Below are 15,412 nucleotides of genomic sequence, written 5' to 3' on the forward strand. Positions count from 1 at the left end.
CCCTGTCCCCAGCCATGTCCCCCATCCCCAGCCGTGTCCCCTCTCCCCAGCCGTGTCCCCCGTTCCCAGCCGTGTCCCCTGTCCCCAGCCGTGTCCCCCATCCCCAGCCGTGTCCCCCATCCCCAGCTGCGTCCCCCCAGCCACGTCCCCTCTCCCCAGCCGTGTCCCCTCTCCCCAGCCGTGTCCCCCATCCCCAGCCGTGTCTCCCACTGCAGCCACCCGTGACCGGGGATGACACGTCGTTGGCGCGTGACCCCCGTGGGGACCAGCTTCCTCATCGCCTCCCAGCCGGGGCCACCTCGCATCCGTCCCCGCCTCGCCGCCACCTCCCGGGGTGGCCGGGGGCACCCACAGCCGTCGCCTTTAACGGGCCCGGTGTCCCCGAGTGTCCCAGGTGAAGGGTGGCTCCACCTCGTCCCTCCCCTCGGCGCCTTCCTGCCTTCCTTGTGCCTGTCACTGGGGATTAGCGAAGGGACAGCCCTGGGCTTGGGGACAGGGACGGGGACAGGGCCACCCGCCACCTCCTCTGGATGTAGAAGGCCCAGCTAGCCGGGGAGGACCGAGGGTGGCATCCCCCATCCCTGCGGTGGGCGAGGACGGGGACCCCCCCGCGCCCCGCCAGCCCTCGGGGGCACCATGAAGGACCGGCTGGAGCAGCTCAAGGCGGTGAGAGACCCCGGGGTGGGGAGGGGACGGGGGGCACCTCGTGGGGCGGGGGTCCCTGGGGCTTGCTGTGGGTCCCTGAGACCCCACCCCACGGTGCCTGGGGGTGTCATGGGGATGGGGGTCCCTAAGAGCCCACCCCACGGTAGGTGGGGGTGTCATGGGGATGGGGGTCCCTAAGAGCCCACCCCATGGTAGGTGGGGGTGTCATGGGGATGGGGGTCCCTAAGAGCCCACCCCACGGTAGGTGGGGTTGTCACGGGGATGGGGGTCCCTAAGAGCCCACCCCACGGTGCCTGGGGGTGTCACGGGGATGGGGGGGCTCTGAGACCCCACCCCACAGTGCGTGGGAATGTCACAGGGATGGGGGTCCCTGGGAGCCCACCCCACGGTGCGTGGGGATGTCACGGGGATGGGGTCCCTGACAGCCCACCCCACGGTAGATGGGGGTATCATGGGGATGGGGGTCCCTAAGAGCCCACCCCACGGTGCCTGGGGGTGTCACGGGGATGGGGGGCCCTGAGAGCCCACCCCACGATGATGGGGGTGTCAGCGGAAGGGATCGGGGGGGTCAGCCCTCTGTGTCGTTTGGGGGTGCGGAGGGTATTTTGGGGGGACATCAGCTGTACCCCCCATGCTGTGGGCTGCAATGGGGAGACACCAGCCCCCACCCGGGACTCCCGTCCCCTGGGGGGGCCGGGGGCCGATGCGGGGTGCTCGCGGGGTGCCCAGCACCCTATCCCGCGCCCCACGCCTCGCCGTGCTCCCCGCCACCATCGCCGCTTCCTCCTCCCGCGCCCGCCCTGCCGTGGGGCCCCGCTGCCCCCCGCTCCCCGGGGGCCTCCCCCCGCCAGCGTCGGCTCCCCGCAGGCGGTGGGGGGGTCCCAGCAGCCCCCCACCCCACGCCCAGGCCCCTGCGTGGGGCGGGCAGCCGTGGCAGGGAGGCTTGGCAGGGATTTAGCGGGGATTACGAAGCCATCAGATAAAACCTTTGGGAGGGAGAGAAGGGATTAATTTTATTTTTACTCCGGCGGGGGGGGTGGGGGTCCCCAGCTGGGGCCTGCCCCCCTCTCTGGGGTCGCCACAGCCGGACCCCGGGGTGCCAACGGAGCTGAGGGGGGCGAGGGAAGGCGGAGCGAACAGGGCTGGCACCCCGGGAAGGTTCGGAGCCGGGAGCCTGTGGGTGGGGGGCCAGGCGTGATGCCAGGGTGATGGGCAACTGCCACCTTTGGGCCCCCCGCCGAGCCCCGGCGCTGTTCAGACTGGCCACGGGACGAAGGTTGGGGCCATAAAACCCTGTCCCGTCCCCGTCCCCATCGCCGTCCCCTCCCTCCGGCCAAGCCCAGCAATCCCTTAATTCCCCGGCCGTGCTGGGGCCAGATGTGATTCGAGCTCAGCCCCCCCCTCCCCGCCGCTGCAGATGTCCCCCGCTGGGCCACCACGTCCCCATGGCTGCTCCCGCCGCGTCCCTCCCTGACCCCGCAGAGCTGGTGGCCGCCCCGGCCCCGCGGGGTGACTGTCACCCAGGGGGTGTCCCCGGGTGCAAGCAAGGGGGGTGCCACCCCTGAGCGCTGCCCGCCGTACCCCGCAGAAGCAGGACGCGGACGATGACACGGAGGAGCTGGAGATCGCCGTCGACAACACGGCGTTCATGGACGAGTTCTTCTCGGAGGTGAGGGGGGGGCCGGGCGCGGGGCCGGGGGGTGCGGGGCTGCCTCCTGACCCCCCCCCCATCCTCCCCGGCTTGTCTAGATCGAGGAGACCCGGCAAAACATCGACAAGATCTCGGAGAACGTGGAGGAGGCCAAGAAGCTCTACAGCATCATCCTCTCAGCCCCCATCCCTGAGCAGAGTGAGTGTGACAGCCGCGTCCCCTCCCCGGGTCACGGGTCCCCTCCCCGGGTCACGGGTCCCCTCCCTGGGTCACGGGTCCCCTACCCGGGGCCGTTCGCGCGGTGGCTTCCCCATCTCACGTGCTGTGACCCCGCAGAGACCAAAGACGACCTGGAGCAGCTGACGGCGGAGATCAAGAAAATGGCCAACGGCGTCCGCAACAAGCTGAAGAGTGAGTGGCCGCGGTCCCACCGGCCCCGCGGGTCCCCCTGTCACCGTGGGAAGGGCAGGGTGTGCTGGGGACACTGGGGCCGTGGTGTGGTGGGGAAGGTCCCTGACGGGCTGGGGTCCGGCTCTCGCCAGGCATGGAGAGGAACATCGAGCAGGACGAGGCGCGGTCCTCCGCCGACCTCCGGATACGCAAGTCCCAGGTGAGCTCCGGTCCCTGGGGGACCCCGTCCCCAGCACTGGGTCCTGACCCCGGGGACCAGGGAGGTGCCATGCCCAGGGTGTCCCCAGCCCCACGTCCTTGTCTCCATCCCCAGCACCGGGTCCTGACCCTGGGGACCAGGGAGGTGCCATGCCCAGGGTGTCCCCAGCCCCACGTCCTTGTCCCCATCCCCAGCACTGGGTCCTGACCCCGGGGACCAGGGAGGTGCCATGCCTGGGGTGTCCCCAGCCCCACGTCCTTGTCCCCGTCCCCAGCACTGGGTCCTGTCCCCCAGGGACCGGGGAGGTGCCATGCCCAGGGTGTCCCCAGCCCCATGTCCTTGTCCCCATCCCCAGCACCGGGTCCTGACCCCGGGGACCAGGGAGGTGCCATGCCCAGGGTGTCCCCAGCCCCACGTCCTTGTCCCCATCCCCAGCACTGGGTCCTGTCCCCCAGGGACCAGGGAGGTGCCATGCCCGGGGTGTCCCCAGCCCCACGTCCTTGTCCCCATCCCCAGCACTGGGTCCTGACCCCGGGGACCAGGGAGGTGCCATGCCTGGGGTGTCCCCAGCCCCACGTCCTTGTCCCCATCCCCAGCACCGGGTCCTGACCCCGGGGACCAGGGAGGTGCCATGCCTGGGGTGTCCCCAGCCCCACGTCCTTGTCCCCATCCCCAGCACCGGGTCCTGACCCCGGGGACCAGGGAGGTGCCATGCCCAGGGTGTCCCCAGCCCCACGTCCTTGTCTCCATCCCCAGCACCGGGTCCTGACCCTGGGGACCAGGGAGGTGCCATGCCCAGGGTGTCCCCAGCCCCACGTCCTTGTCCCCATCCCCAGCACTGGGTCCTGACCCCGGGGACCAGGGAGGTGCCATGCCCGGGGTGTCCCCAGCCCTATGTCCTTGTCCCCATCCCCAGCACTGGGTCCTGACCCCGGGGACCAGGGAGGTGCCATGCCCAGGGTGTCCCCAGCCCCATGTCCTTGTCCCCATCCCCAGCACCGGGTCCTGACCCCGGGGACCAGGGAGGTGCCATGCCCAGGGTGTCCCCAGCCCCATGTCCTTGTCCCCATCCCCAGCACCGGGTCCTGACCCTGGGGACCAGGGAGGTGCCATGCCCAGGGTGTCCCCAGCCCCACGTCCTTGTCCCCATCCCCAGCACCGGGTCCTGACCCCGGGGACCAGGGAGGTGCCATGCCTGGGGTGTCCCCAGCCCCACGTCCTTGTCCCCATCCCCAGCACCGGGTCCTGACCCTGGGGACCAGGGAGGTGCCATGCCCAGGGTGTCCCCAGCCCCACGTCCTTGTCCCCATCCCCAGCACTGGGTCCTGACCCCGGGGACCAGGGAGGTGCCATGCCCAGGGTGTCCCCAGCCCCACGTCCTTGTCCCCATCCCCAGCACTGGGTCCTGACCCCAGGGACCAGGGAGGTGCCATGCCCGGGGTGTCCCCAGCCCCATGTCCTTGTCCCCATCCCCAGCACTGGGTCCTGACCCCAGGGACCAGGGAGGTGCCATGCCCAGGGTGTCCCCAGCCCCACGTCCTGTCCCCGTCCCCAGCACTGGGTCCTGACCCCCAGGGTCTGGGGAGGTGCCGGGGCTGTCCCCACCCAGCACCCCCAGGTCCTGAGCACCCCGTCCCATCCTGTCCCCCACGGGCTGGAGATGTGGCAGGTTCTGTGTGTCCCCAGGTCTCCCATCTCTGTCCCCTGTCACCCAGCACCATGTCTGGGTGCTCCCAGGCTTCATGTCCCTCTGTCCTGTCCCCAGTACTCTGTCCTGTCCCCAATGGGCTGGGACACCATATCCGGGGTCACCTGGGTCTCATGTCCCCAGCCCCAGCCCCAGCCCCTCATCCTGCCCTATCTCCTGGGGCTGGGGACACGCCATGCCAGGAGTGTCACTGGTCTGACTCCCTGTCCCCAGCCCCACCACCCCATCTTGTCCCCTGGGCTGGGGCTGTGCCATGCTGGGGGCATCCCCAGTGTCACACCCCTGTCCTTGCTCCTGTGCCCCGCAGCTGGCACGTGTGTTGCCTGGGGTGTCCCTGTCCCCAGCAGTTGGCCCTGTCCCCTGGGGCTGGGACGTGCCGTGCCTGGCGTGTCTCATGTCCCCATCCCTGCCTGCAGCACTGGGTCCTGTCCCCTGGGGTTGGGACATGCCATGCCTGGGGTGTCCCATGTCCCCATCCCCATCCCCAGCACTTGGTCCTGTCCCCTGGGCTTGGGACACGGCCATGCTGGGAGTGTACCCAGTCCCATGTCCCCGTCCCCAGCACTGGGTCCTGTCCCCCAGGGACCGGGGAGGTGCCATGCCCAGGGTGTCCCAGCCCCACGTCCTTGTCCCCGTCCCCAGCACTGGGTCCTGACCCCGGGGACCAGGGAGGTGCCATGCCCGGGGTGTCCCCAGCCCCACTTCCTTGTCCCCATCCCCAGCACTGGGTCCTGACCCCGGGGACCAGGGAGGTGCCATGCCCGGGGTGTCCCCAGCCCCACTTCCTTGTCCCCGTCCCCAGCACTCGGTCCTGTCCCCCAGGGACCAGGGAGGTGCAATGCCTGGGGTGTCCCCAGCCCCACGTCCTTGTCCCCATCCCCAGCACTCGGTCCTGTCCCCCAGGGACCGGGGAGGTGCCATGCCCGGGGTGTCCCCAGCCCCACGTCCTTGTCCCCATCCCCAGCACTGGGTCCTGTCCCCCAGGGACCAGGGAGGTGCCATGCCCGGGGTGTCCCCAGCCCCACGTCCTTGTCCCCGTCCCCAGCACTCGGTCCTGTCCCGCAAGTTCGTTGACGTCATGACCAAGTACAACGAGGCGCAGGTCGACTTCCGGGAGCGCAGCAAGGGCCGGATCCAGCGCCAGCTCGAGATCAGTGCGTGCCCCCCGCCCCCTCAGGCCCCGCCCCTCTGGAGAAGTGGGCGGGGCCTCACCCTTCTGACACTGCCCCTTTAACAAAATGGGTGGAGCCAGGCCCTACAGACCCCACCTCTTTGGCAAAGTGGGTGGAGCCACATCATACAGACCCCACCCCTTTGGCAAAGTGGGTGGAGCCAGCCCCTACAGACCCCGCCCCTTTGGTAAAGCAGGCAGAGCTGGGCACTAAAGACCCCGCCCCTTTTGTGAAACGGGTGGAGCTAGGCCCCAAAGACCCTGCCCCCTTTGGCAAAGTGGGTGGAGCCAGGCCCTCCAGGCCCCACCCCTTTGGTAAAGCAGACAGAGCTGCACACTAAAGACTCCGCCCCCTTCGGCAAAGTGGGTGGAGCCAGGCCCTGCAGACCCCGCCTCCTTTGATGGGGTGGGCGGGGCCTGTTCCCCCCACTGACCCCACGTGCCCGCAGCCGGCAAGAACACGACGGACGAGGAGCTGGAGGAGATGCTGGAGAGCGGGAACCCCTCCATCTTCACCTCGGGGGTGAGCGCCCGCCGCGCCGGGGGGCCGGGGGGGACACGGGGGACCAGGACCCCCCCGCTGACGCCCCCCGGCCCCTTCCCGCCCCGTTGCAGATCATGGACTCGCAGATCTCGAAGCAGGCGCTGAGCGAGATCGAGGGGCGGCACAAGGACATCGTGCGGCTGGAGAGCAGCATCAAGGAGCTCCACGACATGTTCGTCGACATCGCCATGCTGGTGGAGAACCAGGTACGGCTGCGCGGGGACGAGCAGGGACCTGTGCATGGGGACGAGCAGGGACCTGTGCATGGGCTGCGCGGGGACGAGCAGGGACCTGTGCATGGGGATGAACAAGGACCTGTGCATGGGCTGCATGGGGACGAGCAGGGACCTGTGCATGGGGATGAACAATGACCTGTGCATGGGCTGCATGGGGACGAGCAGGGACCTGTGCATGGGCTGCACGGGGACGAGCAGGGACCTGTGCGTGGGCTGCGCAGGGATGAGCAGGGACCTGTGCATGGGAATGAACAAGGACCTGTGCATGGGCTGCATGGGGACGAGCAGGGACCTGTGCATGGGCTGCATGGGGACGAGCAGGGACCTGTGCATGAGGACAAGCAGGGATCTGTGCATGGGGCTGCACAAGGATGAGCAGGGACCTGTGCATGGGGCTGCACATGGACGAGCAGGGACGTGTGCATGGGCTGCACGGGGACGAGCAAGGACCTGTGCATGAGGCTGCACAGGGACCTGTGCATGAGGATGAGCAGGGACCTGTGCATGGGCTGCATGGGGATAAGCAAGGACCTGTGCATGGGCTGCATGGGGACGAGCAGGGACCTGTGCATGAGGATGCGTGGTGACCCATGCGTGAAGCCGCACGGGGACTGGCACTCAGGGCTGTGCAGGGCTCCGTGGGGACACAGGGTGGCACGGGGCCACGTGGGCACCTGCACGGGGACCCATGCAGGGGGACCCAGGCACAGAGCCAGGCGGGGCTGGGTGGTGACCGGTGCATAGGTCCCTGTGGGATCACCCAGCACCCAAGCCCCTGGGGGCCTGGGGGGGGGGGGCAGGGGCGGGCAGGGGTGCGCCCCACGCCGCGGTGGTCCCGGCCCCTCTCTCAGCCCCTCTCTGTCCCCCCCATGCAATGCGAGGAGCCACCGCGTGCACCGGGGAAGGGTGAGTACCTGCGCCGTGGGGCCGTGCCACGGGTTGTGGGGCCGTGCCACGTGCCGTGGGGCCGTGCCACGGGGTCCCTGCTGAACGTGTCCCCTCTCCTGTCCCCGCAGGGGGGGCTGCTGGATAACGTGGAGCAGCACGTGATGCACGCGGCCGAGCACGTGGAGCAGGCGAACCAGCAGACCAAGAAGGCGCTCCAGTACCAGGGCCAGGCACGCAAGGTGGGTGGGTGCCGGCACCCTTGGGTGCTCTCAGCGTCCCCCCCCCTCCTCTTCTCTCTCTCTGCCTCCGCCCCGCCGCCCCCGCGCCCCGTAGGGAGCCATGATCGACCGCATAGAGAACAACATGGACCAGTCCGTCGGCTTCGTGGAGCGGGCCGTGGCTGACACCAAAAAGGCCGTGAAGTACCAAAGTGAGGCCAGGAGGGTGAGACGGACCGACGGCCCCAGTGTCCCCCAGTGTCCCCTCCACAGCCCCCAGCATCCCAAAGGCACCCCCAGTGCCCCCCTCTGTCCCTTCACCTCTCCCAGTCCTCCCAGTATCTCCCCATATCCTCCAGTGGCCCTGAGACCTCCTTGTCACCCCAGGCACCTCGTGTCCCCCAGCCAGCCCTTCTGTCCCCCAGCCACCCCTCGTGTCCCCACCTGCCCCCAGTGGTCCCCCAGATGACCCCAATGACTCCCACCTACCCCCAGTGACCCCCAGCCACCCCAACCGGTCCCTGCTCCTCCCTTGTGACCTCCACGGGGTTGGCAGCTCTGTCCCTCTCTGTCCCCCCGCCAGCCCCGAGCCCCCTCCAACCCTCAGGTGTGATGAGCTGGTGAGGGCTCAGCCCCCCCCCGCCCTGTCCCCGGGTCTGCAGCATCTCTGGCTCTTCTGGGCTCCTCTGTGCCCACCTCTGCTCTCCGTGTCCCCCCCCGCACGGGGCAGGTGTAACCGGCCCCCATCTCCCCTTTCGCCCCCTCCAGAAGATGCTGATTTTGGCGCTGGTAGTGGTGCTCTTGCTGGGGATAGTTGCCCTCATCATCGGACTTTCCGTGGGGCTAAACAAGAAATAACCCCCCAAGGCGGGGGCTGTGGTCTGTAAGTGTTGGGGGGCAGGGGAGCCCCACCACGGGGCCGGAGCACCCTGGAGGGCTCAGGGACGGCGGGCAGGCCCGGACGGGCTGGCACCTCCATCATGCCCTGCCCGGGCTGCTCTGCCCGCCCGTGGGGCTCCGTGTCCCCGTGCCGGGGTCTGGCTCTCCGGTGCTTTGGTTTCTGCTGGGGCTGGGGGTGCTGGGCTCTGGGTGCTCGTCGGCCGGCGGCCTCGGGTCTGCGGTGTGCGGGGCTCCGTGGTGCTCGGGGGTCTGAAGTGCTCGGGGGTCTGGATTTCGGCTCCGTGCTTGGCTACGTGTTCCCCACGTCGGTCTCTGCCGTCCCCGCTCCCTCCGGACCCTGCTGCAGCCCCTCGGCCCCTTCCCCGCCGGCCCCTCCGGCTGGGGGCCGACGTCTCCCCCTTTCCCTCCTCCAGACGCTTCCGACGGTCCCAGCGGCGACGTCTCCCCGCGGGACCCTCCCCGGCACCGCGGCCCGGCCCCCTCCTCTCCCCGCTTCTCCCGGACCTGCTGCCCTCAGCCCCCACGCACCGGCTCCTGCCGGGCCCCGGCTCGGCTCTCCTCCCTGGAGGGGTCCCATCACCCCCGGCCCGTCCCCTACGGCTCCCGCTGTCCTGCCGGTCCCTGGGGTCTGCCCTTCTTGTCCTCGTGTCCCCTGCGGGAAGGGGACAGGACTCAACTATTTATTTTCCTTTCCTGATAAATCAACTTCTCCTGGTCCCCCATCTCTTGCCGGGGGGAGTGAGGGGGGCCGGGGGCCGTGCTGGCACCGCGGGGATGTGGCAGCCGGTGCCACGGCCCCAGCGAGAGGACACCTCTCCCGCACGGGCGTCCCGGGAGGACGAGGGACGGGGATATGGTCAGGACAGGGCGTTTGGTGGCACCAGGCTGGCTGCGCTTTGCTGTCCCCCTGTGCCGCGGCAGACGGAGCCGCCGGGGACCTGGTCCCCTCTTGGCCTTGATGTCTGTGACCGGCACGTCCCCGACGCCGACTGCCCCGGCGCTGCGGGGAGCTGGGGCGGGAGGACGCGGCCGTCGCGGTTATTTAATTGCCGTTCCAATAAAGATCCCTGCCGATGCCCGCCCTGCGCCTCTCCTCTCCGTGCACAACGCGATGCCGGGGCGCTGCGGGGACAAGCGGGGTGCTGGCACCCCAGATACCCAAAATGGGGCGAGGGGGGGCTGCCCCTGGGCTGAGCACAGCTCCGGCTCGGCTCACGGCGGCCGTGGCATCACGGCCGGGCTGGTGGCTTTGGCTGAGGACCCAGGGTCTGGCACCGGTCCCCGTTTTCGGGTGCTGTAGCCAAGCAGCCCCTCGGGGTGGAGACGTGACAGGGGGAGCGCGGGGCTGGGGACACCCCCAAACCCTACGGGCTCTGCCAGGCCGGGCCGGACCGTCTTCCCCCACGGTTTTGGGTAAGTCACGGCGACGGGGACTTGTCCCCCCCCAAGTGCTGGCACTTGGCCGCCTGTCCCAAGGGGGACACAGCCACATCCCGGTGCTCCGCAGGACCAGCTCACACCTGCCCCGCTGCCTCCCCCGCCCCTGTCCCTGTCCCTTGTCCCCCCTCCCCAGCCCCGTGCCACCCGCGGCCCTGCCTCACGGCCCCTCTCTCCCCCGCGCAGAAGAAGATCATGATCATGTTGTGCTGCATCATCCTCGCCATCATCTTGGCTGCCAGCATCTGGAGCGTCTTCGCCTGAGACCCCCGCCCGCTGCCCTCCAGGTGACCGGGCGCACGGCGGGAGGGTGGCAGGCGGGGTCCCCAGTAACGCCCCACACCCGGGGGGCGGGTTCGGACCTCGGTGGGGTTGGGCCGGGTGGGATTCACCCCATTTGGACTTGCCAGCACGTCCGTGAGGCGCCGGCAGAGCCCCGGACGTCCCCAGGCAGCTGTGACAGGGAGGGATGGGGACAGCCGCAGCGGTGGGGGCCACATCCCCTTCCTCAGCGGTGCCTCATCTTCCTCCCCGTTGCAGGTGGCCTTTCCCCCTCCTGCCCCACCGCCCGGATGATCCCGCCTGCGGCTCCAGCCATCGGAGAGACCCCGACCGCCGGCCCCGGGACCCGCCTGCCAAGCCCTCGTCCCCGGAACCCCGAGGACATCCCTCCACTGCAGCCCGCGCGTCCCCGGAGGAGTGGAGACCACCTGCCCTGCTCCCCCTTTCCCCCCCACCGCCGGGCGAACACCCCAAGGTCCCTCCTCGCTCCCCATTTGGCCGACGGTCAGCGGCCCCCGCGAAAAGCAGCCCCCTCCTCGGCGGCACAGAGGAGCCGCGTTCCTCCCCGGGGCAGCGTGCGGACGACGGAGAGGGCTCTGCCTTGCTCGGGGTGGAAGGAGGAGCCTCTCCCTTCGCTCGGAGCTCGTCTGCGGCGACTTCTCTGCCTCGCCGGCTCTTCCGATGTGCAGCCACCCGCGCCGGAGCCCTCCTCGTGAATAAAGAGCTCACCCACGCTCTGCTCCGGGGTGCTGCGTCGGGGATGGGGCGGGGGGGTCTCAGCAGCGGGAGACAAGCCCTGATACACGCATCACCCTCCAGGATGCTCCTGGTCCCGTGTTTGCGCCTCCAAAAACCACAGCGACCGATGCAGGTTCTTGTGGGAAGGTTTAATTAAGGCGGCCCCCTCCCCAGTTGCTCGTTACACCCTGTGTTTCAGGAAGAATTTGCCCCAGTAGCGTCCCTTTAGCTGCAGGTCGTAGGGGCTGAGGTACTTGCGCATCCCCAGCATGTTGGAGGTGACGACGCGCTCGAAGGTCCAGGGGTTTTGGTTGTTGAGCCTCTTCTCCTCTTCCTCCCGTCGCATCTGCTGGAGGCCGTCGCGGCTGATGGGGACGGCGGGGAAGGGCAGTTTCTTGGCCACCTGCGTGAGGAAGGGCTTCACCTCCCCAAACTCGCAGCGACCGCCTACTTCCACCACCAGACGTCCGCTCTTCACCGCCGTCACGTAGTGGTCGATGGGGCCCTTGCCGCCCCCCATGCGGTGTCCCAGGCTTTTCCGCGTCACCGGTTTGTAAGGGGCCGGCACGCGCCAGATGGCGAACATGGTCTTGGGGTCCATGGCGCGGCCGATGGTCAGGCGGATCATCTCGAAGTGGCCCCAGTGGAGGTACCCACCCCCCAAGGCCTGTGGGGGAAGGACGGGGTTACCGGGCGCTGGTGGGACGAGGGGGACAGAGGTTCCTCTCCTGCCCTGCGCTGGCAGCCGTCCCCCCCCACCCTTCACGTGCGCTTTTGGCGGGGGAGCAGCCTCGCTGAGGACGTCTCAAAGCTGCCTTTCCAATTTCAGCTCGGTGTTATGTTCCTTATCCCCTCCCTGGGGAAACTGAGGCCCTTCCTGATGGAGGTAGCTCAGTCAATCCAGCTTTTCGGAGCCGGTTTGGGACCGGTCCCCTCCGGTTGCCGGTTTGTTTGGAGTTTTCACCACCCACGGAAGACTCAGCACCAGAGGGGGGTCTCCAGCCTGGGGGTGCCCAGCTCCTGCCCCCTCCCCACCTCCCACCCAGGCTGCCTGAACGCAGCCCCCAGCCCCTCCGGGCTCCCCCCTTGCCACCCCCTCGGCTCCGGTTGGGGGGAGCAGGGCCCCGTCCCGCTCACCAGGATCCCGTACTGCCCCTGGGTGAAGTCGGTGGCCACCCGGGCCGGGCCGCGGATGTCACGCAGCCGCCGGGGCTCCCGCCTGACCTTGGGCACCGCCGGGACCTTGTCCATGAACTTCAGCTTCGTCTTCTCCGGGAGGGTGATACCTGCCGGGGGACACGCGTGTCAGGGTCACCGGCCCCGGAGCAGGGGGGCGCGGGCGGCAGCAGATTGGGGGGTGCCCCCGCAAACTGGGGGGTGCCCCTGCCATCCCCGTGGGGGTAGTTCTCCCCTCGCGTGTCCCCCTTACCGCTGTAGTCCGGGGGTAGCACGTACTTCTTGAGGCCCGCCCGGGGGACGGCGACACCGCCGGGACCTGGGGGACAGAGCGGGGGCTCAGAGCGGGGCCTGATGCACCGGGAGGGGGGCCCGGGGGCGGCCCCGCTTCCCGGGAGCGGCTCCAACAGCGTCGAGAGGGATCCCCCCCACGGCCACCACAGCTGACCCGGGAGTCCCACACCCGGTTAATGCGGGAGCGGGCCCGGGCGTCCCGATGTCAGAGCTCCCCCCCCCGCCCCCGCCGGGACCCAGGCACCCGGACACGCTCCCCCCGGGCAGCCGGCGGCCCCGCGGAGCGCTGCCCGGGCTCCCCTGACCTCCTCCAGCCGGGAGCGACGGCGGGAGCCGCCATCGCCACATCGCCGGGCCGCGCCGCCGCCCGGCCGGAAGTGCCTGTAGGGCGCCGCCATGGGGTCCTCCCCCTGAAGCCGCCCGGCGGGGGACACTTCCGGTAGAGCGATCCGTCCCTCCGATGCACCCGAGAAACGCGGAGGAGAACATGAGTTCCGGGAGGGCCCAGCGCGGTGGAATCCACCCTCCCGTGTCCCTCCACGACGTCGCCCGCGATCCCCCACCCCGTGCCGGGCATGGGTCCCCGCCGGGCAGGCTCCCCCCCCGCCTCGGTGTCCCCTGGAGGCATGGAGGGGCCGCGGGGCACCGCCGCCTCACACACACACACACACACACGGATCTGTGTTGCAAATGGCTCTTTATTCCCTTCATGGTGGGCCCGGCGGGGCCGGGCCTCCCTCGGCGGCTTCAGTAGGTGCTGAAGACGGCCTGGACGTGCTCCCCGTCCTGCGGCTTGTAGGTGCCGACCCCTGCGGCGAAGGGACAGGCGTGAGGCCGGAGCGCCGCGGCCCCCCGCGCCCCCCGCCCCGGGCTGCCCACCTTCCTGCAGGGCGTCCCCGCCGCTGAGGAACTGCCAGTAGGTCCTGTCGGCCGGGTTGGCGGCCAGCCCGTGGATGGAGACCACCATGGGACCCCAGGACGTCTGCTTCGTCTGGAAGCTGCCGGGGAGGGCAGGACAGGGCTCAGGAATCGATCGGGGGGGGGATGCCCTGGTCGCCCCCCCCCGCCCCGGCCCCTCTGGCTCTCACCTAAAGATGTCGGGTTTCTCCGCCGCCGCCACCTGCAGCACCTGGAGCAGCGTGGAGCCGGCGGGGACCCTCACCGAGGTGGTGTAGGTGAAGTGCCTTCCCTGCAGCTTGTTGGTGATGGAGTAGTGCACCGTGATGGGGGCTGCTGGCAGGGGAGAGGGGCAGGGTGGGCGCCCGGCGCAGGGGGCAGGCAGGGGCTGGGAGCATCGTCCCTGCGGGGTCTGGGGGTGCTCCAGGCGGCCGTACCTCTGTGAACCCCCGTTGTTTCCTCCAGCTCTGGGGACAAGGACAGCCGGAGGCTTGGGGACACGCTGGCGCTGGCAGCGCAGTCCAGGCCAGCCGCTTCCAGGTAGGATCTGCCCACCAGGGCAGGCAGGACCTGGGCAATGGCCATGGGCTGGTGGTAGTCATGGCTGTACACCACGGAGAAGGCCTGGGCGCAGTCCCAATCCCGCGGGGCGTAAAACTTGCCCGTGGCCACCAGCGCCTGCGGAGAAGGCGGAAGGTGACATGAGCAGCCCCGGGAATGGGACCGGGTGGCCGCAGTGCCACAGCCACCCGCCGTACCTGCAGGGCCAGCCCCATGCTGTAGATGTTCCCGATCATGCCATCCCCCTTCTCCTGCTCATCGAGGAAGCCGTTGGTCACCGTCGACAGTGCCTCCCAGAGCAGCTCCCGCACATCACGGAGCTCTGTCTGGCCGTACGTGCACACCAGCGCCAGCGCCGCCACGGCACGGGTGTCTGCGAGATCCCGGCGTCACTGCCAAGCCCACCGGGGTTTTGCCAGTGGAGGGGACGCGGCGGGGCAGTCCCTTACCCACGGAGAGGTGGCTCTCGGGGCTCAGCACCTGCTTGGCCAGGACCACAGATGGCCCTTGGTAGCCGTCCGCTCCCGCCAGGCACAGGCCCAGGGCGTCCAGGCTCACGCCGTACAGGGTGGTTTTCGGGATGCCCTCCGCCTCTGCCAAGCAAAGTGCGGCGAGCTGACGAGGGGCCGGGGCGCGGGGAGGGTGACACCTCCCCGGGCACCCCGGGTCCTCCCTCCCGTACCCAGGCTGGCCATCTCCTCGTCCGTTTTCTGCTGCAGGACGCGGAGGAGGTCGAGGGTCTGCCCCAGGGCCTGGACGCGCTGGGGGTTCTGGCAGGAGGAGAGGAGGGCGAGCACGTACAGAGCCACCTCTCCCGAGGTCATGGCTGCGGGGACAAGAGAGCAGCTGGGGCGCACGGCGGGGCCGGGACCTGGCACCGGTACCCGTACCGGCACTGGCACGGGTACTGGGTCTGCTGGGGGCGGGTGCCGCGGCAGGGGTGCACCTCCCGCCCCTCCTTACCTTTCTGGGCTCTCTCCACGGCCTCCTCCTGTAGCTGGTGGAGCAGCCACTTGTGGGTGTTACTGCCGGTGGCCCCGGCCAGGTTCATGGCCAGCAGGACGCTGGGGTTCGGCGGCTCGTCCATCTTGACGGAGTCCTCCAGGCGCTGCAGCATCTTGGAGACCAGTTCGTGCGGGGCGACTGGAAGATAGAGGGGCCACCGGGGCGGGAGGTCACCAAGGACCCCACGTCCCCTCCACGCAGCCCCTCACAGGGCCACCGGTCCCTCTCCGGTGCCTCCGCGGGAGGGCTGATGCTCACCGCAGCCCTGCGCGGCCGTGCCGCCCGCCAGGGCCAGCAGGACCCCGATGCCAAAAGCCACGCCGAGCATCCTCTCGTCCTCGGGGCAAGCGGATCCACTCGGGCCGGCAGAGTCCCGTGGGCACTCCTATCTCCGGGCGTCTTCCCTGCTTTTAGCTGCTCCCAGTGCCTT

At 69.8% G+C, this 15,412-nt stretch overlaps 3 protein-coding genes across 5 annotated transcripts; 1 reads left to right on the forward strand and 2 right to left on the reverse strand.

Annotated features, from left to right (window-relative positions):
• The first annotated feature begins 268 nt into the window (after window positions 1-268).
• STX3 (syntaxin 3) lies at window positions 269-11,093 on the forward strand. Of its 2 annotated transcripts, none has more exons than XM_075163460.1 (11): window positions 269-666; window positions 2,255-2,335; window positions 2,416-2,515; window positions 2,654-2,728; window positions 2,860-2,927; window positions 5,681-5,789; window positions 6,256-6,329; window positions 6,422-6,556; window positions 7,603-7,713; window positions 10,216-10,316; window positions 10,570-11,093. In XM_075163460.1, exons 1-10 carry the CDS (start codon window positions 637-639, stop codon window positions 10,291-10,293), a joined length of 861 nt encoding a protein of 286 aa, XP_075019561.1. In that variant the 5' UTR covers window positions 269-636; the 3' UTR covers window positions 10,294-10,316; window positions 10,570-11,093. The 2 variants fall into 2 exon arrangements, with proteins under 2 accessions (XP_075019561.1, XP_075019560.1); XM_075163459.1 differs by lacking the exons at window positions 10,216-10,316; window positions 10,570-11,093 and adding exons at window positions 8,461-8,575; window positions 9,006-9,093.
• Window positions 11,094-11,177: 84 nt separating this feature from the next.
• Window positions 11,178-12,917, reverse strand: MRPL16 (mitochondrial ribosomal protein L16). Its single transcript, XM_075163461.1, is given in 5 exon segments — window positions 11,178-11,716; window positions 12,187-12,335; window positions 12,479-12,544; window positions 12,825-12,882; window positions 12,885-12,917. Coding segments are annotated over 5 exon segments (792 nt in total). The 3' UTR covers window positions 11,178-11,230.
• Window positions 12,918-13,199: 282 nt separating this feature from the next.
• Window positions 13,200-15,357, reverse strand: CBLIF (cobalamin binding intrinsic factor). 2 transcript variants are annotated; one of them, XM_075162817.1, is made up of 9 exons: window positions 15,241-15,357; window positions 14,941-15,120; window positions 14,660-14,803; window positions 14,427-14,570; window positions 14,175-14,350; window positions 13,854-14,094; window positions 13,608-13,749; window positions 13,399-13,517; window positions 13,200-13,328 (listed from the first exon to the last, which is right to left on the reverse strand). In XM_075162817.1, the coding sequence occupies exons 1-9, from the start codon at window positions 15,308-15,310 to the stop codon at window positions 13,267-13,269; spliced, it is 1,278 nt and encodes a 425-aa protein (XP_075018918.1). In that variant the 5' UTR covers window positions 15,311-15,357; the 3' UTR covers window positions 13,200-13,266. The 2 variants fall into 2 exon arrangements, with proteins under 2 accessions (XP_075018918.1, XP_075018917.1); XM_075162816.1 differs by having other exon boundaries at window positions 13,608-13,752.
• Between the last annotated feature and the right edge of the window lie 55 nt (window positions 15,358-15,412).

The sequence above is a fragment of the Calonectris borealis genome, chromosome 14 (genome assembly GCF_964195595.1).
Source record: "Calonectris borealis chromosome 14, bCalBor7.hap1.2, whole genome shotgun sequence".
NCBI classification, from domain to species: domain Eukaryota; kingdom Metazoa; phylum Chordata; class Aves; order Procellariiformes; family Procellariidae; genus Calonectris; species Calonectris borealis.

What these genes read in the sequence shown, in the direction of transcription:
- STX3 (XM_075163459.1), top strand. Translation starts at nt 637, where the DNA reads ATGAAGGACCGGCTGGAGCAGCTCAAGGCG. An exon ending in AGCCCCCATCCCTGAGCAGA is followed by an intron (nt 2,516 to 2,653) that starts GTGAGTGTGACA and finishes GTGACCCCGCAG; the next exon opens with AGACCAAAGACGACCTGGAG. An exon ending in TCCGGATACGCAAGTCCCAG is followed by an intron (nt 2,928 to 5,680) that starts GTGAGCTCCGGT and finishes CCCCGTCCCCAG; the next exon opens with CACTCGGTCCTGTCCCGCAA.
- CBLIF (XM_075162816.1), bottom strand. Translation starts at nt 15,310, where the DNA reads ATGCTCGGCGTGGCTTTTGGCATCGGGGTCCTGCTGGCCCTGGCGGGC. An exon ending in CACGGCCGCGCAGGGCTGCG is followed by an intron (nt 15,121 to 15,240) that starts GTGAGCATCAGC and finishes TCTATCTTCCAG; the next exon opens with TCGCCCCGCACGAACTGGTC. An exon ending in GCATGGGGCTGGCCCTGCAG is followed by an intron (nt 14,095 to 14,174) that starts GTACGGCGGGTG and finishes CCTTCTCCGCAG; the next exon opens with GCGCTGGTGGCCACGGGCAA.